Source organism: Grammomys surdaster, unplaced genomic scaffold (genome assembly GCF_004785775.1).
Source record: "Grammomys surdaster isolate TR1022 unplaced genomic scaffold, NIH_TR_1.0 166, whole genome shotgun sequence".
Classification (NCBI taxonomy): Eukaryota; Metazoa; Chordata; class Mammalia; order Rodentia; family Muridae; genus Grammomys; species Grammomys surdaster.
Genome location: NW_021604614.1, coordinates 8,934,074 through 8,962,022, shown reverse-complemented (window position 1 = coordinate 8,962,022; position 27,949 = coordinate 8,934,074). Strand labels below are relative to the sequence as shown.

Here is a 27,949-nt window from a genome sequence, read left to right as displayed (position 1 = left end):
CTCTGAAGGGAGTCAAAGCAAAAGCTTAAACAGGAACTTGAAGTAGAAAACATGGAGGAACCACACTTACTGATTTACACAACCCAGGCTCACCTGCCCAGGGAATGATGCTGCCAACAGTGGGCTATGTCCTCTTTCATCAACTGGCAATCATGACAATCTCTCATAGGCATGCCCATAGACAGTCTGATCCAGGTAGTCCCTTAAATGAGATTCCCTTCTCAGAAAACTATTTACTGTGCCATATTGACAGTTGAAGCTAAGTAGGACATCACATAAATCTTTCTTCCTGTAATCTTCGTGCTGGTTATTTTGTCATAGCAGCAGAAAGCTGACTCTAGAGGCTATAAGACAAGTCTCTTGCAGAGTTCTTTATGGTTCTTGCCAATTCCTCTGAGCAACACTGTGTGGTATCTGGCAATGTACTTAGTAACCCACCACTGTCATGTTCCCTCCTAGGAAGTTAGCTCCTGGACCTGGCTCCTCCAGTTGAACATTGGATTTGTTGAGAGAGCTTAGGTGCCATCTTGCATGGTAGGGGACATCTTTGAAAGGCCATTGCAGTGAGAAGTTCCCACTCCAAGAAGCACATGGGAGTGAGGACTGCCCAGAGAATAGATTCTGGTGCCTTCTACTCCTTTGCCACAGTGTAAGTCTCAGTGTATGAATGGGTCCAAACACTATCATTTGAGAGTTGTTTTTCTCTCTGTACATTTATTTTTTTCCCCTTTAGGCTTAGGCAAAGCAGTTGGATCCCCAAAAGAAAGTCACATGTTTTGTGACTCCCTTCGAAAATCCAGGGAAGAGTCTAACTGTTTTGTAGAATAGAGAGAGACAGCTCCCACCTGTGCCCATTGCCAGCCTGCGTGAATTCTCACATTGGCTCCTGGCAGCTAATGGAATCTTCTTCCATGTTATTAAAGCAGCAAAGAAGCCATGCAACCAGGATGGGAAGCCAGAACATGCAGATCACACATAACCTTGCCTCCCTGCCTCAGAGAGGGGATTTACTTCAGACAGTCTATCTGCCGACTCCTTACCCTACAACCCTGCAAAGACCACAGGACTTTTAATTACAGTGAGCTAAACTCCATTTCTAGGCCTCTGCCATGGCTGCCAGAGAACAGGAGGCACACTACGGCTGGCTGATACCTTCATTGAAAGGCAGTAAACTTCTGAGGCCTGCCACAGCTCAGCACAGATGCAAGGACCAAGTTTGATAATTATGGGTAAGAGATAGGACTATTTCCCTTGAGATATATCCCAGGCATTGCCTAGCTATGGTTGTTACATGGTGCGCCAGGCACTGAGGTGCATTTTAGCCCCACAGGTTCAGTTAAGAACAACAGAGGGAAGACGTGGCAGGGAGGCTAGCCTTAAGTTGTTTTGTTTGAACTTTGTAGTTAGAATCTCCCCGTTAATGTAGCGTAGCTTAGGAATTTCTTCCCCGAAGTGGCATCTGTTCTTGAAAGTCACTAGTTCGGTCAAATTAGAACTAGTGAGCTCAAAGTTTCAGGAAATGAGGAATTAATGGGACAGAAGAAAAATGACATTAAATCCTTAAAGCTGGGTTATAAGTAAGATCATCTCGTTCTGACTCGTAAGTCTCTAAAGTTAGGGCGCTCATTCATTAAAATCATCCAAGTATTTATTGTGTGCCTTATGAGTTCTTACTAAGATGGATTCCCATATGGGCCCCATCAGTCAATAAAATAAACAGCATCGCTGTTCTCGGGAGACATATCTTCTCTGAGATGTATGAGCGATGGCAAACCAACAGAATAATAAATAATTTACATCATCGGGTGGAGGAGAGGAATGGGATGAGGGATTGGATTGGGGCAAAGGGGTTGGGAGTGTTCCACGTTTAAAAGCAATTAGGATTTTTAAGTAAGATAAATGGCTCAGGATGTTTTGAGTTGATATCTGAGCGAAACTTGAAGAGGGTGAAAAATGGGTGTAGTCAAAATTATAAATTAGAGAACACGTGATTCGGTCCATGATAAAAAAACAGCCACAGATTTCCTGCCACGCTGTGTAGACTGATCATGGGTCATGGGTGCAGGGGTGGGTCTCTGCTGATCTTCCTATGAGGTGATGTCAGAGGACTGTGAGCAAATGCAATACCTACGTGAGAGGCTTTCCCCTGTCACTTCCTGAATGGTGAGCTCATCTTTGAAAGGTATGAGCTAAGCCTTCTTGATGATAACCAATACATCTCAGGGCTTGCATGGTCTCAGATGTTGTTGAGTCAGATGCTAGATGTGTTGGCTTGGCAGCGTGGGGTACTTCCTGACCACTGGGGAGAGCACAGGGGACAAGAGACAGAATTCCCAGAATATCTCCTAGTTGTCAGGAATTGACACAGAGGAGACACAGAAAGATCAGGATAGCCTGACTGTGGTAACAGAAGGAGCATGGAAGGACCAGGGCTGGGCAGGCTCAGGTACCTAAAGACTGGGAGAGAAATGCAGACTTTATTAGGTGGGATGGAGAAACTCTAATGTGGTTCAATGGAGGGACCATGGGGTGTGATGGAAAACATGGGGCAAGGGAAGAGACAGGGAGACAGAGGTCCTACAGTGGACAGATACAGGCAGTACTACAGGTTTGTTCCTTCTGCCTTCAGATCCTGACTTAGTTCTGATTTCTCTCCAGAATTACCCCTTTATTATCCACTTTCTTCTTCATCACTCATATATACCCTCCACTCTATGCCATTTCTTTCCACCTCCAGTCATACTTATAGGTTGGTCTACAGCCTCTTAGGGGAGGGAAGTCATCTACTTAGCTGAAGGTGTACCGTAGGCAGTTGGTCTGGGGCTGCTTGTATTCAGTTGCTAAATTCTGTACGCCAGGATCTGGTTGCCCTAAGATGAGCAGATCCTCACATATACCAGACTTGGTTGTGTAAACCTTGCTCCCCAATTTAAAACTATTGGTTAAGTAAAACCAGTGACAGCCAATGACAAGGGGGAATAGAGAGAGGTGACGTTTGAGTTGTCAGTCTGGGGGTATTGCAGGTAGGGACTGTGAGGAGAAGGAGAGAGGGAGAGAGGAAGAAGGAGCCCCCAGGAGAAAGAGAAAATGATGAGAACGGGAGCCTCTGTTAGTTGTGATGAATCAGCAGCAGGCACCAAAGTGAGATGTCTCCCCAGGATGTCAGACTGCCGGGACAGAAGTTACCCAGAGAATTAACAGACAGCAAGTATTTGGGGAGCCTAGTTTGAGTAGTAGTCAAACTAGCACTAGAGAGTTCTAGCGCTAGAGAGTTAGATTAGGAGTAATTCCCCAGTAATTGTGCAGAGCCAAATAAATAAATAAATAAATAAATAAATAAATAAATAAATACCATAGCTCAAGTCTCATTTATATGAAACTAGATGGGAATAAGTTTAATTGAAGTATTCTACAGTATACTGATTTAAATGTGAATTGCGTTTAAAGACAGACCATCCTAGAAACTTCTAGCATAATGTCTAACTAGCTGAGGACTGTGACCCAGCCAAGCTAACTTATAAAATTAGTCATGACTTAAGAGAATTAGATTGTCCAGTGGATCACTGAGACAATACCGTTTAGAGTTAGCTTTAGGTATCTTCAGTTGTTCACGTGTGCTTTTCACCAAAGGTTAGGGGGACTCCTAAGGAATTCTCTTGCTTTTTGAAAAAAAAATTACAATAAAATTTATTTATTTTGTGTGTGCTTTGCCTGCATGTTTGTATATATACTAGGGGCATACATTGTGCCCTCAGATGTCAGAAGAGGGCCTTGGATCCCTGGTATTCGTGTTGTAGATGGCTATGAGCCATCATGTGGATGCTGGTTAGAGGCCACGGGTCCTCTGCAAGAACAAGTGCTCTGAAGCACTGTACCATTTCCCCAGCTTAATAAACCTGTTCTTTCTCATGACCTGTGTGGTGGTCTGTGACTGCCTCCATCCAAGCTGCTTACGACAGGGCAGAGAAGAGGGAATTGGAGGATGCTCTCTCTCTAAACTAGCATTCTTTTTGTGTTAGGTTGGTTCGAGAAGCAGATGCTCTAAGAACAAGCCCAAGACACCCATTTATCAAGCCTCCTGTGAGCATTTCGTAATACAAAATTATATACATTGTGCAAGCCAACACCCAGCTGAACCAGGGCTCTTGCCATCTAAGGGCCTGCTAAACATCCAGGAATGTTTTGTTCCTGCTAAAGGAGACCTTTTGTCTGCCATTGTCCTTTCCCCCAAACCAGCACTCTGTCCAAAATGCCATTTCCAAATGACCTTTTTCTTATGTGTATGTGTGATGCATGTATGTGAATGAATGTGTGTATTTGTGCTATGTTCATGAACATGTGTATTTATGTTTGTGTGTCTGTGTTCATGTACGTGTATATTCGCCCTTGTACGTGTGTGTGCATGTGTGTGCATGCATGTGTGTGTGTGTGTGTGTGTACATGTGTGTATGTGCATACAGAGGCCTGAGGTTGATGTCATGTGCTTTTCTCAATCATTTCCCACCTTATTCTCTGTGACAAGGTGTCTCAGTTGAATCAAGAGCTTACTTACTACTAGTCTAGCTAGCCAGCTTGCCCCGGGGACACCCTGTCTCTGCCTTCTGAATACTGTAATTACAGGTAACTTCCATATCTGCCTGGAATTTATGTGGGTTCTGGGGAATCCCAGTCCTAACACTTGAATGGCAAGTGTTTTAACTACTGAACCATCTCCTCAGCACTAAGCCCCTTTCTGTCCTTTCTTGCTGCTCTCCCTTCCTTCCCTACCTTTTTCTTTCTTGTACTGTCCTGTTTGTCAGGGCTCCACTCGCTCTAACCTGCATCTCAGATATATTTTAGTCTCTTGAGCATCTCTTGAGCACAGGCTATAGGATTTTTTTTTTTTTTAAGCAGAGCATCTGCTGTATTTTTGTTTGGTTGGTTTTGTTTGTTCTGAGACAAGGCTTCTCTGTGTAACCTTGCCATCCTGGGAACTTGCAATGTAGACCAGGCTGGCCTCAAATTCACAGAGATCTGACTGCCTCTGTCTCCTAGGTCCTGGGATTCAAGGCAGCTGCCACCACCACCCAGCTTTCTGTTGTGTTGTTTTAAGCTTGATGTTGAGTGTTGACAGCCTCTGAATCAAATGTACTCAAATGAACATGGTTTGTCTTATCTTCAATAGGCATCTGTGCCCATCATTTAGAAGCTGAGAGAATATGCCTGCAAATCTGGGTTTCAGGTCTCTCCTGGGAGAGTCGTCATCTCTGACAGGCAGCAGAGGGGCAGAGACTGGGCTCCGGGATGATTCTTGGAGCTGAGCAGCATGGCTGTGCCCTTAGGTGGGGACCTTCTCTCAGTTCAAGAGGGACACAGCTGTTCTTGTATCTTTCTGAGACCAACGCAGGTATCCCTCATCCTTAACTAATGTGATTATCCTATCACCTTTCTTTCGGGAGGGGCACATTTCCCCATGATCAGTTTATCATAAACGAGAAAGCAAAGCCAGGCTTGCAGAACAGCCTGTTCTATGCACACCCTGCTGAGATCACTGCTGTTCCCTGCTTGCTCCTGTTACCGGGGGTCTGCCTTCCACAGAAAGACAGACTCTAAATGAGGGCAGAAAACCGTGTGGGTCACAGCCATTAAAAGTGAGTGCCAGGGAAGCTGGGATTTCCCAGGCTCTTCCTTATCACACCCCTCCCACTCGATTGCAGACTTCTCTGGAACCCACAAATTCCCAGCATCAAGCCTGGAGAGCAGGTGAGTTTCCAAAGTACCTGTCCCTGTGCGTGGCTGAACAGAGGATGGATATTTCTTTGCGAGTCCCATATGTAGGCTGCCCTGTGCATGCACTGTTGCAAAGTGGAGGAGAGGAGTACCTGATCCCAGGGCTTTCGCTGGTTTGGAGGTCTTTCATGCCTCAGCTAGTTCATTGTCTTCGCATAACACCAGCACATGAATGTTGTCAGAGGTCAGGGATGCATCCTACATTTACAGCAAGTACCCTTTTGGCCCTGTTCTATGCAGAAAAGGAAGATCCCACTACCTCATGCACAGCCGTTCAAGGAGCCACCACCATGTGCTAGTTTGCCGTCTCTGTTTAGCTCACTGTCCTGAATCCCTGGCTCCCTGAGGTCTAGGGAGACTTAGTCTAGCTGAGTCTCTGAACTCACATCAGAGCCTGCAGACTCCCACTTTCTTCTGTAACCCCTCTCTGTTCATCAGAAATGTGATATGGAGGAGACCCGGGGACCCCCGAGGTAGGAGGTGAGCATTTGGGTTGTGGATGTGGTGGGTCTGTAGCTTTCTGCTTTCAAGATCCAGATTTGAGAATCCAAAAGATCTGAGCTAATCCGCACGAGCAGAGCTGCAACAGATTGGGGAAACCAGCCAAACGACCCACGTGGGAATGACTTCGAGAAAGGCACGGCGAATCGAAAGCAGTTAATGTAAGCCAGGCTAAACTCGAGCTGAACCTATTTATTTCTTAAATTGTAGAATACTGTCTGAGTTGAACTCGAAGCTGAACTCTGCAGATTAGACTTCCTAGTTCTTCCTCCAGGGAGGACAGACTTGGGGCCCATCTGCTCTGTGCAAATGTACGGATTTGAGGGTGAACAGGTTGACTGGGCCCCGAAAAGGTGTTTTTGGGCTTCTCAGACAGATGGAGGCTTCAGTCTTCTGTGTAGTACTGTAGGGCGATGTGAGGGAGAATCCTTATATTCTCAGTTCAGAAGAAAATAGAAGATGAAACCACAGTGAAATGGAACAATCAGAGACCAGTTAAATATGTGATGCATGGTCCACCCAGATGGGAATGTTTTGTTCCAGCTGTCCTCGCAGCTGTTGGTAACAGATAATAGAGTGTGGCCAGTGTTCAGAATGATGCAGTTTTTAATCATCTATCGTCTATCTATCTTCTATCCATCTATCAATCTATCTATCTATCCATCCTCTATCAATCATCTATATATGTGTATATGTATCTATCATCTTCTAACATATATATATATGTATACATACATCCATCCTGTCAATCATCTATCTACCCATAATCCTCAATTATCTATCTATCTATCTATCTATCTATCTATCTATCTATCTATCTATCTATCATCTATCTCTACTTTCTATAGGTCTGTCTGTCTCTGTCTTTCTCTTTATCCATCTATCCTCTCTCTTTCTCTTATCTATTCATCACTATTATCTGTTTGCCCATCTCTGTCATCCATTGATCCACCCATCTGTCTGTTCTGTTTATGTATCTATGTACCTATCTTTTCATCCTCCATCTGCCTTTCTTCTCATCTTAGCATTCAGGTAGCCTTGCTTATATGGATCTTCTGACAGGATCTGGAGGCCCTGCATGAAGCCTCACTTCCATGAAGCTCTTTCACTCTGACAACATTCTGGGCAAACTCTAAACTTAGCTGGCACCCCACAGTCCTGCAGACCTGCCGGAGGGCCTTGGTGAAGAAGCAGAACACAGCCCCGAGCTGCTTTTGTCCTGCTGGCTGTAGACCTCAGTGGGGTCTGAAATGTGTAGGACCCTGCTGTAGGTGCCCTAGGCTGTTCATGGGTAGGGAGCAGTAGGTGTCTATCCACCTGTCATCAATGCAACATACAAAAACATTGCATAGTTACCATTCAGGTGGGCACACAGCCTGCCAGGAGCCTCTGCAGCTCAGGTCCTGCTTCTGCAGCTGACAGCCACAAGACTCACTCTGTGTGCTGTGCTACTTTGCTTTCCCTCTGCAGGGCAGGGATAATGACCCTCATAGCTAACATGGCATTGTCCCTTTGACTTCCAGTGCAAAGGGGACCAGACAGGTTCCAGAAGCTTCTCTCTTCTGCATCTCTAGTCACAGAGCATCCTTTCTGTCTCTGAAAACAACCTGACTTCACACAGCTTCACTTCCTGCTCTCTGTCTTCATCTCCTGGCTTAGAGAGAGAGAGAGAGAGAGAGAGAGAGAGAGAGAGAGAGAGAGAGAGAGAGTGAGAGAGAGCGCCGTGTTTACCTGTGATGGACAAGCCAACCCTGGTGGCATGGATGCACACTGTGGCTCCCACCCAACCTCTTCATGCCCCCGTTTTTCTGCAACACAGAATCATGAGGGAACCAAAATGGGACAGAAATGATCTCTGTGGGAGCTGGCATTCTTGTCCTTACTTGTTAACTCAGCATAGCGACTGCAAAACCGATACTAAAAGGACGACTGCATTTTCTCCTAACTGACTTTGTACAATACTAATATTTTATGAATGTTCAGAATACAATCAGTTAAAGATTAAAACAAAATTCTTAACACTTCTAGATACAATCTTTGCATGTATTCTAGAAATGTGAGCAAAGGACTGAGGGTGCTCAGCCCTAAATGGGATGCCTGGATCACATTTCTCCCTGTAAGGCTCAAGGTCTGTGCTTTCACCATCATGGTATACTGCACCCTTGAACTCTGAGCTGGAATGAATACAATTAAGTTGTTTCATGTCAGGTATTTTATCACAACAAGAAAAATAATGAACACAGCAGGGTTTTCCTTTTGGACTCACTGAGTTTCCACAGTGTCTCCCAAACTAGGTGTCTCCAGAACATCTGGGCATTTCCACTCTGTTCTTCCCCATGGCCTGTGTATTACCTTGTACAGGAGCCTCCCTGTTCCCTATTGCTCTGCCCTGCTAGTGACATCTGCTGAAATAGCCCCTTGGGCCCACCTTCCTGGGTTATGGGTGGTGTTCTAGTTTCATTTCCATTTCTGTGATAAAACACCCTGACCAAAGGTAACTTAATAGATAAAATGGTTTATTTGTCTTAGAATTCTGTCATTGGAAGGAATGAAGGCAGAAACTCAAGCAAGTAACAGTCAAATGCAAAGAGAAATAAACACATCTTTGCTTGCTTGCTCCTGTCTAGCTTTTTATAGTTTAGGATTCTTTGTTTAGGGAATGGTACTGCCCACTGTGGGCTGAGCCAATTAACAATCAAGCCATCTCACAGATATACACATAGGCCAATCTGATCTAGACAACACCTCAACTGAGACTCTCTTCTCTAGTGACTCTAGGTTGTAGCAATCTGACAGTTAAAACCAACCAGCACAGGTCATGCTCAATGATGCCCAAGACTCCACAAAGGGGTCTTGACTAGGATTCAGAGCACATGGCTTTCCATTGTCTAAAAACTCTAAAACTCTTTCCTTCAAAGTACAGAATCTGTCCTTTCTGCATTTACTTGTAGGGCCTTGAGAAGGTGTTTCCTTTCTGTGGCTGTGATAAAACCATCTGATGAAAAGCAACTTGGAAAGGAATGGGTCTGTTTCGGTTTATACTTTTAGGCTATACTCCATCATTGCGGGAAATCAGGATGGGAATTTGGAGCAGAAGCCATTGAGGACTGATGATTGATGACTGATGGCTTGCTTACTGTCTCCTGCTGAGCTTTTGTTGTTGTTGTTGTTGTTGTTTTACATAGGCTAGCCTCACCTTTCTAGTGAATGGTGCCACCCACAATGGGTATATATCATCATTACCAAAGACAATCTCTTATATTGTCTTTTAAGAAAACAATTTATTCATTTTTATATTTTATGTGCATTGGTATTTTGCCTGCATGTATGGTCTGCATGTATTAGGGTATTGGATCCCCCAGAACTGGATTTCCAGACAGTGGTGGGCTGCTATGTCATTGCTATGTCATTGAACCCAGGTCCCCTGGAAGAGCAGACAGTGCTCTTAACCTCTGGGCCATCTCTCCAGCCCCTCTACTCAGGATAATCTCTTATTGTCAACACTCACAAGCTAGTATGACCCAAGCGTCTCTTGAACTGAAGTTCCCTCTTCCCAGGTGACTGTAGGTTGTATCAAGTTGACAACAAATGTCAACCTGAACAGCACGACACCTATCTCATTCTGAAGCACTCATTAAGCCTCAGAGCACCTCTCTCTCTCTCTCTCTCTCTCTCTCTCTCTCGATCAAAGATCTTCCCCTTGGAGAAGATGGCAGGTGCTTTTCTATCTCATCCTAAAATTAAAATCAAGATTCCACAGCTATTCTATAAGACAGATAGACATGAAAGACCAACAGTGAAAAACGCCCCATTGCAAGAGCAAAGCCTCCACTTCAGAGTTACACACAGTCTCTCTTGTCATCATTTCCCTGATTAATTTTAGCTCCAGCGTATCAGAAGAGGGAAGCATGCCGCTGGCTGCATACTAATTCTCCACCACTGTCTAATTAATGAGATTTTCTGCCATATTCAGGGGTCTGAGTCACAGCAGGTATGTTATACACACAGGTATACTCTAAGTATGATTCCTCATTTTAGTACCAGCGGGGACTCTCAGTCCTAGGTCATGATGCAGAAAGTTTTTTTTCCCTAACGTTGGATTTCCAGGGAAGAAACTCACAGCAGATCTGTGCTCACTACAAGCTTTCTACACAGCATTTCCTTTTGTGAACATTAAATGTACACATCTCAGATGATGTACAGAGTAGAACACCTACCCTAGCATACCTCTGGTCCATATGGTTTTTTTGTCTACATTACCAGCACTGTTTGCAGTTGTGAGACTACGAAGTCCAATAGAGACTTTCCAGCTCAGAGGTGGAAGAGAATCAGAAAGTTTCAACCTGGACATCGGAAGCCTGGACGATACTACACTTGACTCTGAGCTGCCAGCAGGGGGGTACTCATCAATAAACACTTGTTCCAACAGGTGTGTATCTTGCTCACTGGCTCCAGAGCATTTGACAAATGACACGTCTTGAGATTTATGAAAGCAACCCGTTAAACATTACTCATGCGTGTGAGTCGTGAGACTGTTATCAGAGACACCAAGGAAGGGAGGGAGGGTTCTGATTCTTTCTAAATCATTGGACATGAATGGGAAGCTTTACATTTTTATTTTTAATTTTTTTGTGTGCACGTGATGAGAGAGAGAGAGACAGAGACAGAGAGAAAGAGACAGAGAGAGACAGAGAGACAGAGAGACAGAGAGAGACAGAGAGAGACAGAGACACAGAGAGACACAGAGAGACACAGAGAGAATGCATGCATGTAGCAATACATGCCAAGGCAAATGTGTGGAGATCAGAGGTCAACTTTGGATATTTGTTCTTGTCTTCTACATTATTTGAGACAGGGGCTCTTTACTTCTGAGTACACCAGGCTGCTAGACTCTCTTTTCTCTTCCTCCCATCTTATCACAAGAACACTGGGACTCATGTATCTCTGTGTGAATGTTGTGTTCCTTATTCTTCGTGGCAAAGGCTTTACCCACTGAGTTACCTTCACAGCCTGATGAATTTAAGTTCTAATCAAACCTGTGCTTATTTAGCCATTCAGCACGTTCATTCATTCAAAATATAATTACTATCAAGAATCTGCCATGTCCCAGGGTGGTAGTGAGATTAGATGAATAACATGCCCGTATGTAATTACCCCAAATCATGTAGATGGGTCCAAGCTTGATCCACTAGAACCAGGTCATGCTATATACAGCAAGGCCATAGTTCACTCAACACCTAAGTCTGAGAAAAGGCTCATTCCCTGAAAAAAAATCTCAGTTGAAGCTCTTGATGGTGTTTATGATATGATCATTCAACTCAAACTTTGGTTAGCTAGAGTTTGTCTGCCTTGGAGGCCGGTTCACAAGTCTCACTAGCTGGGCCTTCTTCCCTACTCACGGCCTTTTCTTGTTCTATCCAAGCTGCCCAAGAAACCTGTTATGGGTTGTCCTGATGCTGTTTGTATTCTGATGTCAATTCTGCTTCCTCTAGAGGGGTTGCCCCTGAAGAGCAGCCCATCACACATTTAGGGGATCTCGTGTGGACCTTCTCCCCATTTTAACTGGTCAATAAAGCCTCGATCCTGTAATTGTGAAATGGAGGGGAAAAGTGGGACTGGAGGTTTGAGAGTGGGGCCAGGTAGAGAGGCAGAAGGGTATGAGAAGGGAAGGAGAGTGGATGGAGGAAGAGGATGAGGAGGAAGCCATAATGGAACAGAACCACGTGGCTAGGAGAAACTGAAAGTAGCAACGTGTCTTATAGCTGGGGAATAAGTTAGTACAGTATTAGATCTGCCCAATCTAGGCTTATAGCTTATACTTATAGTAACCAGACTTTTTTATGGGCTTGTTGGGGTTAGAAATTCCAGCAACAACGCAATTCACTCTCCTATTGTTTTCCTTTCATGGTATCTTAGTTAGGGTTTTATTGCTGTGAACAGACACCATGACCAAGGCAGCTCCTCTAAGGACAACATTAAATTGGAGCTGGCTTACAGGTTCAGAGGTTCAGTCCATTATCATCAAGGCAGGAACATGGCAGCATCCAGGCAGGTGTGGTGCAGAAGAAGCTAAGAGTTTTACATCTTCATCTGAAGGCTGCTGGGAGAATACTGCCTTAAAGCCCACATCCACAGTGACACACCTACTTCAACAGGGCCACACCTTCTAATAGTGCCACTCTCTGGGCTGAGCATATACAAAGCATTACACATGGAGAAGACAGACCATATGAAGGCTTGAGAATCATTTCTGCCTCTCCAAGAAAGCTCAATTCTGCTCTTTATGAGCAGGAAATCATCTCTACAGACGTCTCATTCCCACTGACTTAGAGAAGCAAGAAGTTATAGATATAGCAAAGTTTTAAACATCGGCCATCTATTCAGTTCTTCGACCTCTTACGTCATTTCCCGCTGGCCACCTCTGGAATAACTCTCCTTTATATATGGAGGCTTGGGGAAAGTCTACTTCGTAGGAGGTGTATGGGCAACTCACTGGAACAAGAGGAGGATGACATGGTCTGTGAAAAGCCATATAATGTTGTCCTCTGTGTGACAGCCATCAGGGTTGGTCTTCAGTCCCCTTGTGATTTCTTAGCTAAGACCCCTTTCCTAAGAGATGCGGATAGGCAGCACACACAGCAGGAGGCCCAGGAGAATCTGTAAAGAAAAGTGCCTGGAGGCCAGGATGCAGGAGCACTGCCTTGGAGGCATCAGATCTATCAGGAAGTGCAGTAAGTACTGCACAGACAGCAAAGGAAGTGAGGTCAGAGAAGCCTGGAAAGTGTATGGGAGACAGGGTGAGCCCCAGGGACACTTGCAAGTCATTTGACTTCAATTATTAATATTAAAATTTACCTTGATGGAATTGGGAAGCCACACAAGTAGAGAACTAACATGACCCATGTTCTAATTAATGAATTATTTTAAAAATTCTCTATTACATACAAGTGTGTGTGTATACATGTGCATGTGTGTATGTATGTATATGTGAAAGTTGCCCGGAGGACAGCTTTCAAGGGTCAGTCCACTCATTCCACCATATAGGACCCAGGGATCGAACTCAGATCATGAGGCTTGACAGCAAGCCCATCGAGCCCTCTCATCATCCCTTGGCCCATGTTTTCAAATGATTTCAGTGAATCCTGGGTTGGGAATAGCTTTGGAGGCAGTATGTCCAATCAAAAGCCACCACTATGCCAGAGGAAAGGCTCATGGAAAATTCATGTGTCCATTTCACCTTGACCACGTATACCCTAGTCCTAAATAATTAAAACTAGAAGGAATTTGTGGAGACAGATTTGTAATTAAGAACACTGCTGAAGGCATGCTCTCTCACTTAGGAGTGAATTTACAAGCAATCGAAGTGACTAACGGATTCATTTTCCAATATGAGGCAAAATCTAAATTTGTCATGACAATCATATCCATGCTAAAACACAAAAGCAAAAAAAAAAAAAAGGAAGCACAATGAGTTTAGTCATTGCACCCTGGTTACTGTCATTTATAAATGACGGGGCTAGAATTTCTTTGATTTATTTGTGTGTGTGTGCGTGTGTGTGTGTGTTTCATGTTTGTATGGAGAGGGGATAGAAGTAGATGTTCAGTGTCTTTCTCAATTGCTCTCCATCTGAATTTTTGAGACAGGGTCTCTCACTGATCCTGGAGCTTACTAGTTTAGCTAGTCTGGCTGACTAGCAAGATCCAAAGATCCTTCTATATCCATTTCCTCAGCTCTAGGATTATAGGCTTGTTCCTCCAGGTACACGGGTGCTGGGGGATTGAACCCAGGTCCTTGTGCTTGTTCAGTAAGCACTCTACCCACTGGGTCATCCCCCTAGCCCCACAGCCAGGATTTAAGTCTGGTTAATTCAATGAAGAGCCCCCAGTGTTAAGCATGTCTTCACCTTGCAAGGTCACATGGGATACAGTAGAGTTGAACTTCATACGAGGGCACATTCTGTGGTTGGCTGCAGCCTCCACCATTCCCTTTCATTTTAATACATGTAAATATTCACTTGCTTTTGGTGTTCTTTTAGCCTGATATACCTGGCCTTAATATTCTCTGAAATCCCCATGATAAATCCTGTAGGGGAGGTGACATGGTTTCTTTCTAGGTCCCAGATGGCAGAAAGGTTTTATCTCACAGGATCATGGCTGGTGATGTTGAGGATTGTCAAATCTGTGACGACATGGTCCACAGGCAGTGGCTTTGTATCTACATGACTGGGATGTGTACCATCTGTATGGTACAGGGTGGCATGCCATGTGTAAAGTTTGTCTCTGTGGACACTGTTCTAGGCTAATTTAGAACGTAGGGAAAGGTTAGGTTGTTTATGACTTACCTGGTCTCATTTTCTGTGCTTTCATATTTCCCAAGAAGGTGAGACCTCTTATTGTCTTGATTTTGATTATTGAGGAGCAAAACATATTTCTAAGAATTGAGGCATTTGGTCTTACATAGGAATGAACACTCTTCAAAAAAGATATTACAGGGAATGAAAAATATTTAACCTTTATGTTGGTTATTATTATTATTATTATTTTGATACAAGGTAGGTCATTTGGGAGAAAAGAACCTCAACTGAGGAACCAACTCCATCAAAATGGCCTATGGGGTGTTCTTTTGCTGTGGGAGGGCCCAGCTTATGGTAGGTGGTGCCACTCCTGGGCATGTGATCCTGAATTGTATTAGAAAGCAGGCTGAGCAAGCTATGGGGAGTAAGCCATTAACTAACATTTCTCCATGGTCTCTGGTTTAATTCCTGTCCTGACTTCCCTCAATGGACTATGTAGGCTGAGTAATTCCATTTCTATCCAAGTTGCTTTTGGTCAGAACATTTTTATCACACCAGTAAAAACCCTAACTGGGACACCCATTGGCCTGAGGTCTTACTGAGTAGACTGCAGTATCTGTGGCAGAGTCTTTTTGGTGGGGAGTGGGGCCTAGGGTGTGCTGTGGAAATGAACCCCGCCCCAGGAGATAGCATTCCCTCAGAGTCCTAGAGTCGGGTTAGCAAACATTTACCATTTATTTACTAGGTCAAAATTTGGCTCAAAGGATATAGTTTCTACCATTGCTGCTGCTTCCTAGCTTTCTCTGATATCGGCTGTGATTCAGGACAAACTTTTTAGTAAAGTTTGTACTTTAAGTGTGTCTCATATCATCTCTACCATCACAGCATAAGAGCAGCAGAGATAACAGCAAATACAAGGCTGGATTGTATCCTTTCACACTGTGGACAATCAAATATCTGACAAGAATTAATTTTAGCAACTGGGGCTTTATTCTGGCTCATGGTTTGAGGAGATAAATTCTGTTATGGTGCAGAAGGCATGGCGGCAGGAATGGGAAGCAACTGGTCACATTGAGTCCAGAGTCAAGAAGTGGAGAGGGACCAGGAAGTGGAACTGGTCAATATTTTGCTTTGTCTTTGTTTTTTTTTCTTAGGCATTTATTATTTACTGATGTGTAGGTATGTTTGTCTGTCTGTGTATGTTAGTCTACAGCATGCAGGTGCTGTGGAGGCCACAAGAGGGTGTCAGATGCCCTGGAGCTGGGGTTTCAGGTGGTGATGAGCCTTCTGAGGTGCACAGGAACTGGACTCTGGTTCTCTGCAAGATGAGCAAATGCTCTTGCCCACTGAGCCATTTTTCCAGGCCCTGGGGTTAGGCTATGGAAACCCTCAAGGTCTGACCTAGTGATCCATTTACCCCAACGAGACTCCACCTTTCAAAAGTCCCATAGCCTTCTATGATCTCACATTATCTGTGAGACCAGATGTTCAATAACATGACCCTACAGGGGAAAAGGTCACATTAAATCCACAATGAATGATGCCAGTTTCGTTCCTTGGCAAACATGGTTTTCCAATGCACAGCTTGGGAATGGGGACCATGAAAGTAACATCATCTCTGAGATGTAGCAATACCCTTCTGAGCCTTCGTTTCCCTATTAGAAATATAAGAACCATTACCCAGTTTAGAAGCGGGGACCATGACAGTATGCTCATCTCTCAGATGTATTAACACCTGTCTAAGCTCCAGTTTTCTTATAGGAAATGCAAGGAAAAAAACCCAACAACTATTTCATGGTGTGGTTGTGAGGATAAAACAGGAGACACTTATCTGCTATGAAGTAACTTCCGAGCAATTAAACCACCACTATGTCTGTTTTCATTATTTTATTGACATCTTTGCCTCCCTTTATTTGCCACAAGATCTGGGTCAAATGGCCATCCAGCAATTCTGCAATTGCACATGAAATTTAGAAACCAATTGACAGGTAGGTGCGGAGAAAGAAAGAGTCTCAAGTGGGTCACAATATGGGGAGAAAATGTGTTTTTCCTATTGGGCAAGTAATACAGTCCAGTGTTATTAGGTCACTCCTGAAAACTGTATCTCTGTTTAGTGTCCTCGTGGGATGCCAGGATTCAAGTGTGAACAGAATCCAGCTATGTGCAAACTTGCGTGACATAGGTCATTTTCCCCCCTCCTAGCTCTCCACCTACTGTACCTGCTGAGTCTCTCCTGAATGGGAGGGAGACAACCTTGGTGGCTCCTATGTCTAGTGGGTGACCCTCCCTGCTGGTTGCCACAGGTTGCATCACAGTGCTGGGGGCTTATTTAAAAATGCCCACCCCTTATTGATAGAGATATAGCTCCCTGCCCTCAAGCATGAGGATCTTTATTTGATCTCTGGCACTTATGTACACAGATTTGTATGTACGGTGGCCTATACTTGTCACTGGGGAAGTGAGGACAGGTGGGTCTTTGGGGATCATTGGCCAGCTTGCCTACCAACTTTGTAAGATCTGAGTCCTAGTGAGAGCCTCTGCCTCAAGCAACAAGGCATGGCATGTGACATTGACCTCTGGCCTTCACACAGATGTGTATATGCATACATGTGTACTTGGAAACATGGGCATACACACACACACACACACACACACACACACACACACACAGAAACAATGAACATTTAGTCTATGTAGTTTCAAAGTGTTCTCTAAATTAATATCATCTCCCCACAGATTAGCACAGCACTCAGACCTCATCGGAGAAGTTTCTTTGCACAGTGGGTGGTGGTTAATGCAGAAACCCCCCCACTGGTCAAAGAGCAGTGTATAAGTGTCAGCAGAGACATAAAAGGGACATCTTTATCAGCCTCCCTTTAAGACTCAGGGACCACTTTGAAACAAGGATCAGATTGTAAGTGGCAGAAGTCAAGAGGACCACAGCTAATCAGCATCTTCTAGACATGACATGACCACTACATGCATGAAGCTTAACACCTGCGATAGCCTTCACAAGATCAAGCCAGTCAACATACCAACTTGGGAGGAGAGGGGTTACGCTCTCTCCTAATTGCCCTAATTGAGCAATTTTTTTTTTTTTTTTTTACAATTGATGACTCTTGGGGGAGGAAGAGTCACTTTTCTTTAAGGGTGTGGTTCTGGTAGGTCAGCCAGACTCCACTGGATGGCCACACACCCGTGAGTAGATGAACAGCACAAACCAGGGCTGAAAGACTGTTGAATTAAGAAAACAAACAAGGGCTGGTGAGATGGCTCAGTGGTTAAGAGCACTGACTGCTCTCCTAGAGGTCATGAGTTCAAATCCCAGCAACCACATGGTGGCTCACAACCATCTGCAATGAGATCTGATGCCCTCATATGGGTATCTGAAGACAGCTACAGTGTACTTACATATAATAAATAAATAAAACAATCTTTAAAAAAAAAGAAAACAAACAAAAAAAAGAAGACAGGAAGTTGGGACTAAGGAGGTGAATGTGGACCTGGGAGGGCCTAAGAGAAGGAGTTGGGGAGTAAATATGATCAAACTAGAGGAAGTTCTCAAAGAATTAATAAACGTCCTCTGCCTGGATGGATGGAAGATTGTCTACAAGGATGTCAGACAAATTCATCACTCCTGGAAGACTTCAAGAGACGCTCATCTTCTGCATCAATGTGTTGAGCATCACATTCACGTGTAAACATAGACCAGCCATCCCTCCGACCTGTTTCCCTGTGTTCCTTGCTGCTGAAGACAGAGGAGGTCTTCAAAGGAGGCAGCAGGCGCTCTCAGAGAGACACAAAACCCATATGCTGCCCCATCTCTGGTTGGAGAGTGACGGAGGGGCTGCAGTGAGGACAGAACAGTACAGAGCCTTCCAACTGAGACGACACTAATGAGCTCGGTCCCTCCTGGTGGCATCTCTGTGGCTGTGCAGATGATTGGAAGTCCAGTTGGATGTTTGAGAAAGAAATCCGTTCAGCGGGCTGGCACCCCATGTTCTTCTTCTCCCTGGGAACAAGGCTACTGCACAGACAAGCTGGCTCTTTGAATCTCAACTCCAAAGCACCTACTGAGGGTCCTGAGCACTCTCCTGAAATCCCCACCCCTTTCTACTCCCACAGGTGCTTAGTTGGCTTGTGTTAAGTAACCTGTTCCAGTTTCCAGGACTGCACTTCTTGCTTCACAGCAGTGGGTTGCCCTTGTTGGAAAAAGATGTCTGCATAGGCCCGCCTTGGGAGACTATGACAGCTTTATTGCGTAGTCTCCCACGGGTGAACATCTCCGTGGAGAAACCAGAGTGGGCCTGATGACTCTGAGCTGTTCTGACATGACTGAATGTGGACTGTGCCCAGCTGGGACTGGCTGGAGCTGGCATCTCTTGGCTAGTAACAAGAGACGTTAGTGAGCAGAGCTTTCCATGCTGGAAATGAATACTTGAACCTATGGTAGTGCAGGCTCTAAAATGATATGATGAGCTCCCATTGGCTGGCTTCTCACACTCAGTCAGTTGCCTTACATGTTGCTTCCTAGATTCTGTTAAGACTTCCCCTATTTCCCAAATCCATCCCCCACTGAGCAACTGCAGGGAGATTTTCTGATTATACTGCTTTACTTTGGGGACTGCATTCAGAGATCTGCCCAGGGGACCCAACTCTAAACCTGTCTTTGGGATGATGTGGTTTGGAACATGTGGGGTTTGGCGGAATCCCTAGGATGCCCTGATTTGCTAAAGGATAAGAGGTAACCTAAATACCGATAATCAGAACACACCCCAGGGCTTTATACAGAAATGTTCTGGAAGGCACACTTCTTCCTATTGACTGTGAGCTTGCTTGGAGGTACCGAGGAGGGTGGGCAGCTTTTGAAAGAATAGAAGTCAGCAAAGATGGCACAGCCACTAAAGGCTCTTGTCACTAAACCTGGCAACCAGAGTTTGATTCCTAGGACCCAAAATGTGGAAGGAAAGAACAGATACCTTCGAGTTGCCCCTGCCTCCCTGCCCACATGCTATGAAAGAGGCACATTTTTATACTATGAAAACCATACAGATGGAAGAGTGGAGTAGAAAGAAGAAAAATGAGACCAAAGGGGAGGATGCAAGAGAGGAAGGGAGGCAGGGAGAATGTGTGTCTGGCAATACATCTCTATACTCACTGTCGAGTCTAACTCTGACCCTTTCTATCATCTCTAACAGGGGTTCTCAATCCATGGGTTGTGACCCTTTTGGGGGTTTACATGTCAGATATTCTGCATACCAGATATTTACATTATTTATATTCATAATGGTAGCAAAATTACAGTTATGGAGTAGAAACAAAAATAATATTATGCTTGGGGGTCACCACAACATGAAGAACTATATTGAAGGGTCATTAGGAAGACTGAGAACTGGTGGTCTATGACATTATGTGTATGTGTGTGTTGTGTTGTGTTTTGTGTGTGTGTGTGTGTGTGTGTGTGTGTGTGAAAGAGAGAGAGAGAGAGAGAGAGAGAGAGAGAGAGAGAGAGAGAGAATAAATTAGCATGTGGGATAATTTTCCATGGTTTCCAACCCCCGAGGGTCACACTGGATGTTATTGCTAATATCAGAAATACTTCTAGGAAATCCATGCTTTATAAAACAATAAACCCCAGGCATCCTTGAAGGCCATGTCCAAGGAGATAATGGGGTGATAACAGGAGCCCTATGTGATTTACGAAGCATTAGGAGTCAGTTTGACTATGGATTTCCCAGTAGGAGGCTCTGATGTGCTTGGGGGAGACACTGGAGCTTATTGGGTCTCTGTCTGAGGCTGGAAGGAAACTAATGAAGATAAAATATCTGAGGATCTGAGGCTTCAAAAGGAGAAGGCGTGTCTACACCAAAGTTTCCCAGAGCCTGGACAGGTTGGTTGATGCCCCTCCAAGGAACCCAAAAGATACCAAACACCATGTGTTCCAGGTGACTGTCACCATCTGTGATGTTGAAAGTGGCCCAGTAGCAGCTGGAGAGGTTAGGGAGACTGGAGCGTTGCCTTACGGATCAGCCACAAAGACTCTCGATGGATGTGAAACAGAGCACAGAATTCATCATTTTTTTTTCTTGTGTCCTCTGCATCTTTGTGAGTGACTCAGGCATCACTCCCAATAATAAAGGGCTAGAAGCCCCTTCCTTCTCTAGGCTCATCCCAGAATCTAAAGGCTGTATCTCATCTGCTCTGATTGGGTAATCTGTCTGTCTCTGAGCCAATGATCGAGTCAGGAGGACCCAGTGCTGGCTGGTCATCTGGACTCACTGGTGATTGCTGTAGGCTGCAGATGCCCAGTGTGCCCTGAGCATCTTAATGCCGTGTCCTCTCTTTGTAATACTCTTTGGTACCCTGTCTGTTTGGCAGACTGATTAATATTGGTTGTCATGCTGCTGAGATGCAGGTAAAGATGTTTGTCCCCAAGCCTGATGACCTGAGTTCCTTTTTAGTAACTCAAATGGTAGACAGAGAGAACTAACTCCTGCAAGTTGTCCTCTGACCTACACACACACACACACACACACACACACATTAAAATAAAAAAAAATACTGCTTGTCAATATGGCAGGATCTAGAACTACCTAGGAGTCAAGCCTCTAGGTTTGTCCATGAAGGGATTTCCAGCCTGGGATAATTACAGTGAGAAAACCGACTTTGGACGTGTGCAGAACTCACTCCATGCTGCCGAGTCCCAGAACTCATCTTGCTGCTTCCTGACTGTGCATGCAATGTGACCAACTCGTGTCATCAAGATTTCTCCACCGTTGTAGACTGTACGTTTATGGCGTGAGTCGTAATAAGCCCTTCCTTCCTTACATCCCTTTGGTCAGGCATTTTGCCACAGTCCCTAACATAGCGTCCTTTCTGTCTTAGTTTAAGTCTCTCCCTTGAGGGCTGTTTTGTGATTGCATTAGCTGTTTCTTGTTTGTTATTACAGATGGTCAAACTGGAGGATGCTCTAGAATTTGTTGACTACATGACAGTGGGAAAGCGATGTATACTTGATAGAAACATTACTTTAAACGTTAATTTTGATTTTTTTCCTTGGGCTGGCAGTATGTGACGTGGTACTCTATGGATGCTATGTGGCTTCCTGGTCAGCTGTCACTCGGTATATAACTCCTTTCCCACAGGGCACTGTTTAGTTGGTACATTTATTTTATAAGGTAGCCAATGTTCCATGAAAAATTGAATACTTTCATCAGATAGAGCTTGTGTTCTGAGGTTGTGCCCAACTATGGATTGATGCAAATGCTCCAGCAGACAGGCTGGGGTATGCTGTTCAGGTTAATGGTATTAAATATGCTTTAATTCAAGATGTTCTTGACTTAATGATGGTGAGACAGATAAAATGAAGCCACTTCCCCAGGGATTCTTATTTAAGAGTAGTGTGCTGTTGAACATTGTCAAAGCACTGGCAATACCAATGAGAGGTCCTCATGGTAGGAACCTTTTAATGCTTATATTTTTCCTTTAAATAATCTAATTTATTTATTCCTTTTAAAATAAATTTATTTACATATAATATTCATTTACATATATCAATTTATATGTATATTTACATTTAAATATGGATATAAATTTACATGCATATATTTACATATAAATTAATATATACAAATGAACATTATATTTAAATGTTGTACAAATTAATATATACTGTGAGTAATATACAATATAGCTATACATAAATATTTATTTAAATATATATATTTTAATATAATTATAATTCCTTTAAAGAAGCTAATAATAAGATGTTGAAGGCTGTGGTGAGCTGGCTCCCTGACTGACAGCTGTCAGATCCCCTTCTTGGTGCCCTGGATGGCTCGCTTCAGCAGAGGACTGTCAACTGAGCTACTTAAGAGGCCAGCTTTCAGTACAGCCAGGCTGCTTTGGACACTGCAAGATGTCTTGAGGAAGCTACATAGCAACCACAGCTGCTCGCTGCCAAGGCACAACTCCAGCTCCAGGGGGTGCTGTCCCCAGCACAGCTGTTTAGACAGCTTGAGCAAGAGCTTTCTGCTGTCCTGAGCTTCAGTTAAGCTCAGCAGTCATTCCCACCCAGGCCAGAGGAGCACTAGAGGGAGTACTGTTTGTGGAACCCAGCAGAAGGCCCGTGGATGGCACATACCTCAGTTTCTGTTTGTTTATATAAGAAGGTTAGGCTCACTCTTCCAGTCAGTTGGGAGATCCTATTTCTGTGATGCCTCTGGTATTGCAACGTTAGGCTCAATCAAAGGCTTTTCTTAAGTGGTGTTTTCTTGACTACAAAGTGTAGATGGTGTGGTGGAGAGGCAGTGGGAGGGAAGAGGTGGTGATGGCAGTGGCAGCAGCAGCAGCAACAGCAACAAGAGGTGACTTCAGAGTTCCAGAGTGTCTGGGGTAGAAATGGCGGGAAGCAGAGGCAGTGGAGGCTACATGGAATGGCAGAAGTAGAGAGGAGGTGAAACAGGATGAAGGAAGGTGGGAAGGCTGTGAAGATGAGAAACAGCAGGCTCTGTTGCCAGGCAGTTTCTAGAGAACTAGCGAGCCTTTAGGGGCCCGGGGTGTCAGACACTCCAAGTCCAAGAGTCAGAGCATTACCTCTGCAGGAGCTGGGGATCTTAGGGATGTGGGAGTTGTGACATGAGCAGGCAGCATCTATTGCTACTGCTGTTGTTGTTGCTGCTGCTTCAGCAAGCTGAGGGCTATACCATCTGCCCAGAGTAATAAGCCTCCTAGCTGAATCCTGACAGTCTGAGTCTCTGGCTTCTAAAGCCTGGAGCAACAGGTCTTTGGCTCCTAGGGTTTGGAGCTGTGAGCCTCTGGATCTGCCTTGGGCACCCAAGAGCCTAGGACAGCTAGCACTGGTCTCCTCTGACCCACTCATGATTTCTTGCTGAGGGCGTTATCCCAGCTGGCTGTTTGGAAGCAATGGGTTGTCCAGGAGGTACCTCTAGCACCACTGGAGGAGCAGCTGTGTCATTCACTCATTGGCCTTGCAAGGATGTGTGGACCATTTGTGATGTGTCAGGTCTTGTAAGTGATGAGATCGTAACAAGAAACAGAATGAATTGGGAGCATCTTCCCCTCGCGGAGATGGTATTCTGATGAGGGAAGTCAAACAATAAACACAGTAGTATATACACATAAACAGATACACACAAATATCTAAATGTGACATGTGGCATATAGGTACGCATTTCATTATGTATTTATAGATTAATAAAAATGTTAGCAGGTGGGAAAGGCAGTGCTGGGTATCCATGACAACGTCACAAATTCTGGGGAGCAACGAACTCTGTGGGAGGCTAAGTAAAGGCCCAGACCACATAGTCATCTAGGGGAGCGATAGATACAGAGGTGGTTAAAGGGGTTCTTGGCCACAGACAAAGCACAGAGACTCTAGGTGGCTGAAATGATGGATGGCAAGGGTGTATAACCAGACTGAAGTTGTGAGGTACACAGCCTGCGTAGTCTGGGCTAGAAGAGAAGCTAGCAAATGGTTCTCGGTATTTGAGTGATACTGTGGGGTTGTCTCTGACCATCCTGGCTGCTGGATTGAAATAGAGATGGTGAATGGATGTGAGCATGGGAGAGTATGGGACTTAGAGGAGAAAGTCATTTCCTTGATCTAGAACCCAGTGTCTGAGACCAGGCTGGGACCCATCCCAGGGAAGAACTGTTGACTGTGAATGTGTGGAAAGGAATCCTGAGAGAGGTTTGTAGAAGATTGCATGTGAGAGACGGAGAGAGAGAAATCAAAGATGAGTCAGCTGTTGGCCAGAGACACTGAAGGATTAGCTGTGTATTGTAAAGAAGGTTCTGGAAGAAGTAGGTTGGAGCAGCTGGTGTGTTATGTAAAGTACCACACTACTGTGTCATTCTTCTGCAGCTCTATCTTCTCTCAGCTCTGGGTAAGTGTGCTTCCTGGTGGTCCTGGCACCCTGAGCAGAAACTAGCCCTGAGCAAAGATTCTATTTGTGTTTATTGATTGCTTCTCAAGTCACAAGAGATGCTTGTTCCCTGGAGGTTCCATTCTGAGCAGGTAGGCTACAGCGACCCTTGTTCAGAAGCCCTGGGGTGTTATGTGCTATTCTTTCTGGATACAGTAAGAAGGAAGCCCTAGGAAGGTCTAGAAACCTTCCTCACCATCCTTGTTCACCCTGAGGATGTGATGAGACACCTGTCCACCACGGCTCTGACCATGGAGTGGGTTATGGCAGCTATAAAACTCTACTTCATCTTGCTGTCTGGAACCTTGCTGAGAGATTCCTGGCATAGTCAGACTGGAGTCCTTGCACTCAGGCTTCTCCCAGCATGCTTTTTTTTTTTTTTTTTTTTTTTTTTGCCTTGGATCATTTTTGCTTTCAATTTAAAAAAGAGAAAGAAGAGCTTGGGAGGAAGAATGGAGTCAGGGAACGGGAACAAAGGGACGGCCTAGTGTGTGATGTCCCTCGCTCTTGTACAATTGTGTGGGAGGGCCAGGGGTTGGGAGTCAATTCCTCTCTCCTGCAGCTGGTTTTGTAAATCAAAGTTGGTTGTAATCATAAACTTTATGCCTTTATCGATTTCACACAAGCCATCTGGCTGTAAATGTATCACGAAGCATGGCTGCATGTATCCAGTCCAGGTCCTGACTCTCCTTCCTATACCTTTACAGCCCAAGTGGATGGAAAGAAACCTCTTTATCAGTCTTGGGTTGGGGGTGGTAGTATGTTGATTCTAAATCCCTCTCCCACCTTGGGTCTAGGGGAAAAAAACCATGACGGTGGCAAAGGCACAGAAGAAACATCTCACAGCCCAGGCATGGGTTATAGCAGTGTGTACCCTATTTGGCTTGGCTCTGGGAGACACTCCTGATTTAAACTGCAGGAAAACCAGAATGGGAGGAACCCTGCAGACCCTACAGATCTCATCTGAGGATAAACACCCATGTCCGTGTAACTATGGGTTTCCGAATGGATAAGAAACGGTCCACTTGCCTTAACCACATCTTCGTCTGATGACCTGCACTCCACCAAGTCCGACAGGCCTTGTACTGTGCCATCTTCCTCTACCGAGATCACCTTCACAGGGACAGCCACCGTCTTCCCAGTGAGAATGGCCGTGTTCAGGATCTCTGCTTCCTGGAAGAACAAACAGATTGTCCATGACCTAATGCCCAAATGACCTGTGATCTGAATGTGCGGATGTCTCTTCTTGCCTCCCTGCAAAGGGCCTGGTCTTTCACCTGGGCACAGGAAGCCAAATGTTGATAACAGCCAGCTGCCAAGAGGCCATTTTTGTCAATCCCTGGATTTTGTAGGGAGGATGTAATGGGAGCAGTGATGGAATGAATTCATAACACTGTCTGTGTCTGGAAAACACATATGAATCTAACTATGTACCCAGTACCCTTGTAAGAGCCCTGTGAGTACTGACCCTGCAACCTTCACATCACCAGATGAGACAGGCAACATTCCTGTTCCTTAGATAACACACGGAGGTTTCCTGATTGGCCCAAGATCACAAAGCTGGGGGGAAAGAAAGTAAGACTTAAATAGGGAATTTCAGCTTCTGAGTCCTTGCATTAGTGACCTAAATAGTTCTAACCATACTTGTATACAACGCTTCCAACTTGTAAAAGCATAAATTGGCGATGCCAGAGAGAAGATGGGAATGGCCTTGCCTGATTCTCTCTACTCTCCTTTTGCTTCTTTACCACTTCCTTTCCAGGCCTTCCCTGGGTTCTAGCCTCTGAATGCTATTGCACCTGAAATCGCACACCCACGTCCACTTCCATGCCACATGTGCACGCATAAAACTAACACACTCACTCCTAAGCACTCAGAAAAACCACACATTTCTTTTGCCATTAAACTTTTCCTTTAGGGATGAGACAAGAGATTTGTCCTTAGATGTGCCCTACTTGCAAAGTGTGGTGACATTGAGCTGGAACTGGGCTGGCTAGCCCTAATCGTGATGGAAGATGCTATGCAGGTTACACAGCTTTGGGGATAGACCTGACAGCGTAGAGAGGGAACAAATAAAAGGTAAACACACAGACACAGGGTAAAGCTGGGATGAGGGGGACTGGGCTCTCTGATAGACAAGTTGCAGTCCCTTGCTTATCATATTCATAATATATATTTATATAAGGTTGGACAGGGAGGTGGGGTTATGGCATAGTGGTAAACAAGAGGGTAAGGTTGTTATAGACAGCTGAATAGGAGGAGTCAGGTTTGATCATCTCAGCAGGATCCATTTCTTTAGGGGAGGAGTCTTCAGGCCATAACTATTCTGGGGAAGCACACACTATACATACTATCAACATCTGCACATGGACCAGAAAGATTTGCAATTTCCTTGGGTCTTATCCCTGGATGGTTTGCCATTTTCCCAGGAGTCCGAGGCTCTGGGATACTTGACACACCCCTCCCTGTCCATGTCAACAACACACATTCGCTCAGGACTTCGCTTGCTCCCCTACACACTGCACTGCACTACACTACACTACACTACACTACACTACACTACACTACACTACACTACACTACACTACACTCATGGCTGGAAGCTGGGTGACTCTTGAGATGAAGCAATACAAGGCAATGTAGCGTCCACCCAGCTTTTTTCCCAAGGATACTTACTCTTGGGACTTTAGCTGCCATGTCAGGAGGAACCCTGCATTCTGCACAGCCAGAGTCTCCAAGCCCAAGCTTACCCTTCCCTGACAGTGTTCCCATGTTGTTTTCAACAACAAGGCCCATTGCATTCTGGGAAGTCAGTGCTTGCCTGGCCCTTCTTGATAGAGTGACAGGAGACAGTTGGATGTGTACAGGATCTGCTGGGTGTCACCTGACTCAGTTGCCATTTTACTTTGACTTGCAGCCACTGGATCAGGGTGTCCCTACTCTAAACATAAGTTCTAGGGGTAGTGGGGGTGAGGCACCTTTCTTTGGGACTGAGCTTGTAAATAGGCTTGTGAATTTGATTTTTATGTAGAATCTGAACTGTGTGAATAGCTCACCAGAAGACAGAGTGAAGGATATCCCCAAGTGACATCATCACCTCTTCCGGCAACCATGCTTCTTACATAAGATACACTTCTTCCCTACCTCCCGGAGCCTCTCATCATGTGAGCTCCTTCGACTGAAACCTAGCCTTGGCTGACATATGCCTTTTTCGTCCTAAAAGACAAGACACCACTTTGGAACATTCCTGAACTCAAAGCCAATGCACACCCTCTCCTCCAACATGCCATTAAACACACTTTAAAATTTTTAAATGTATATTTGTGTATGCACATGAGTGCAGTTGCATGTGTGTGTGTGTGTGTGTGTGTGTGTGTGTGTGTGTGTGTGTGAGAGAGAGAGAGAGAGAGAGAGAGAGAGAGAGAGAGAGAGAGAGAG

The 27,949-nt window shown here is 44.8% G+C and overlaps 1 protein-coding gene across 1 annotated transcript in view; it reads right to left on the bottom strand.

The window, feature by feature from the left end:
• Nucleotides 1-27,949, bottom strand: part of Tmem132d (transmembrane protein 132D) — a 626,423-nt gene that overhangs the window by 56,387 nt on the left and 542,087 nt on the right. The window contains exon 5 of the mRNA XM_028766177.1: nt 25,541-25,684. Coding sequence (XP_028622010.1) covers nt 25,541-25,684 — 144 coding nt within the window. The remainder of the gene's footprint in view (nt 1-25,540; nt 25,685-27,949) is intronic.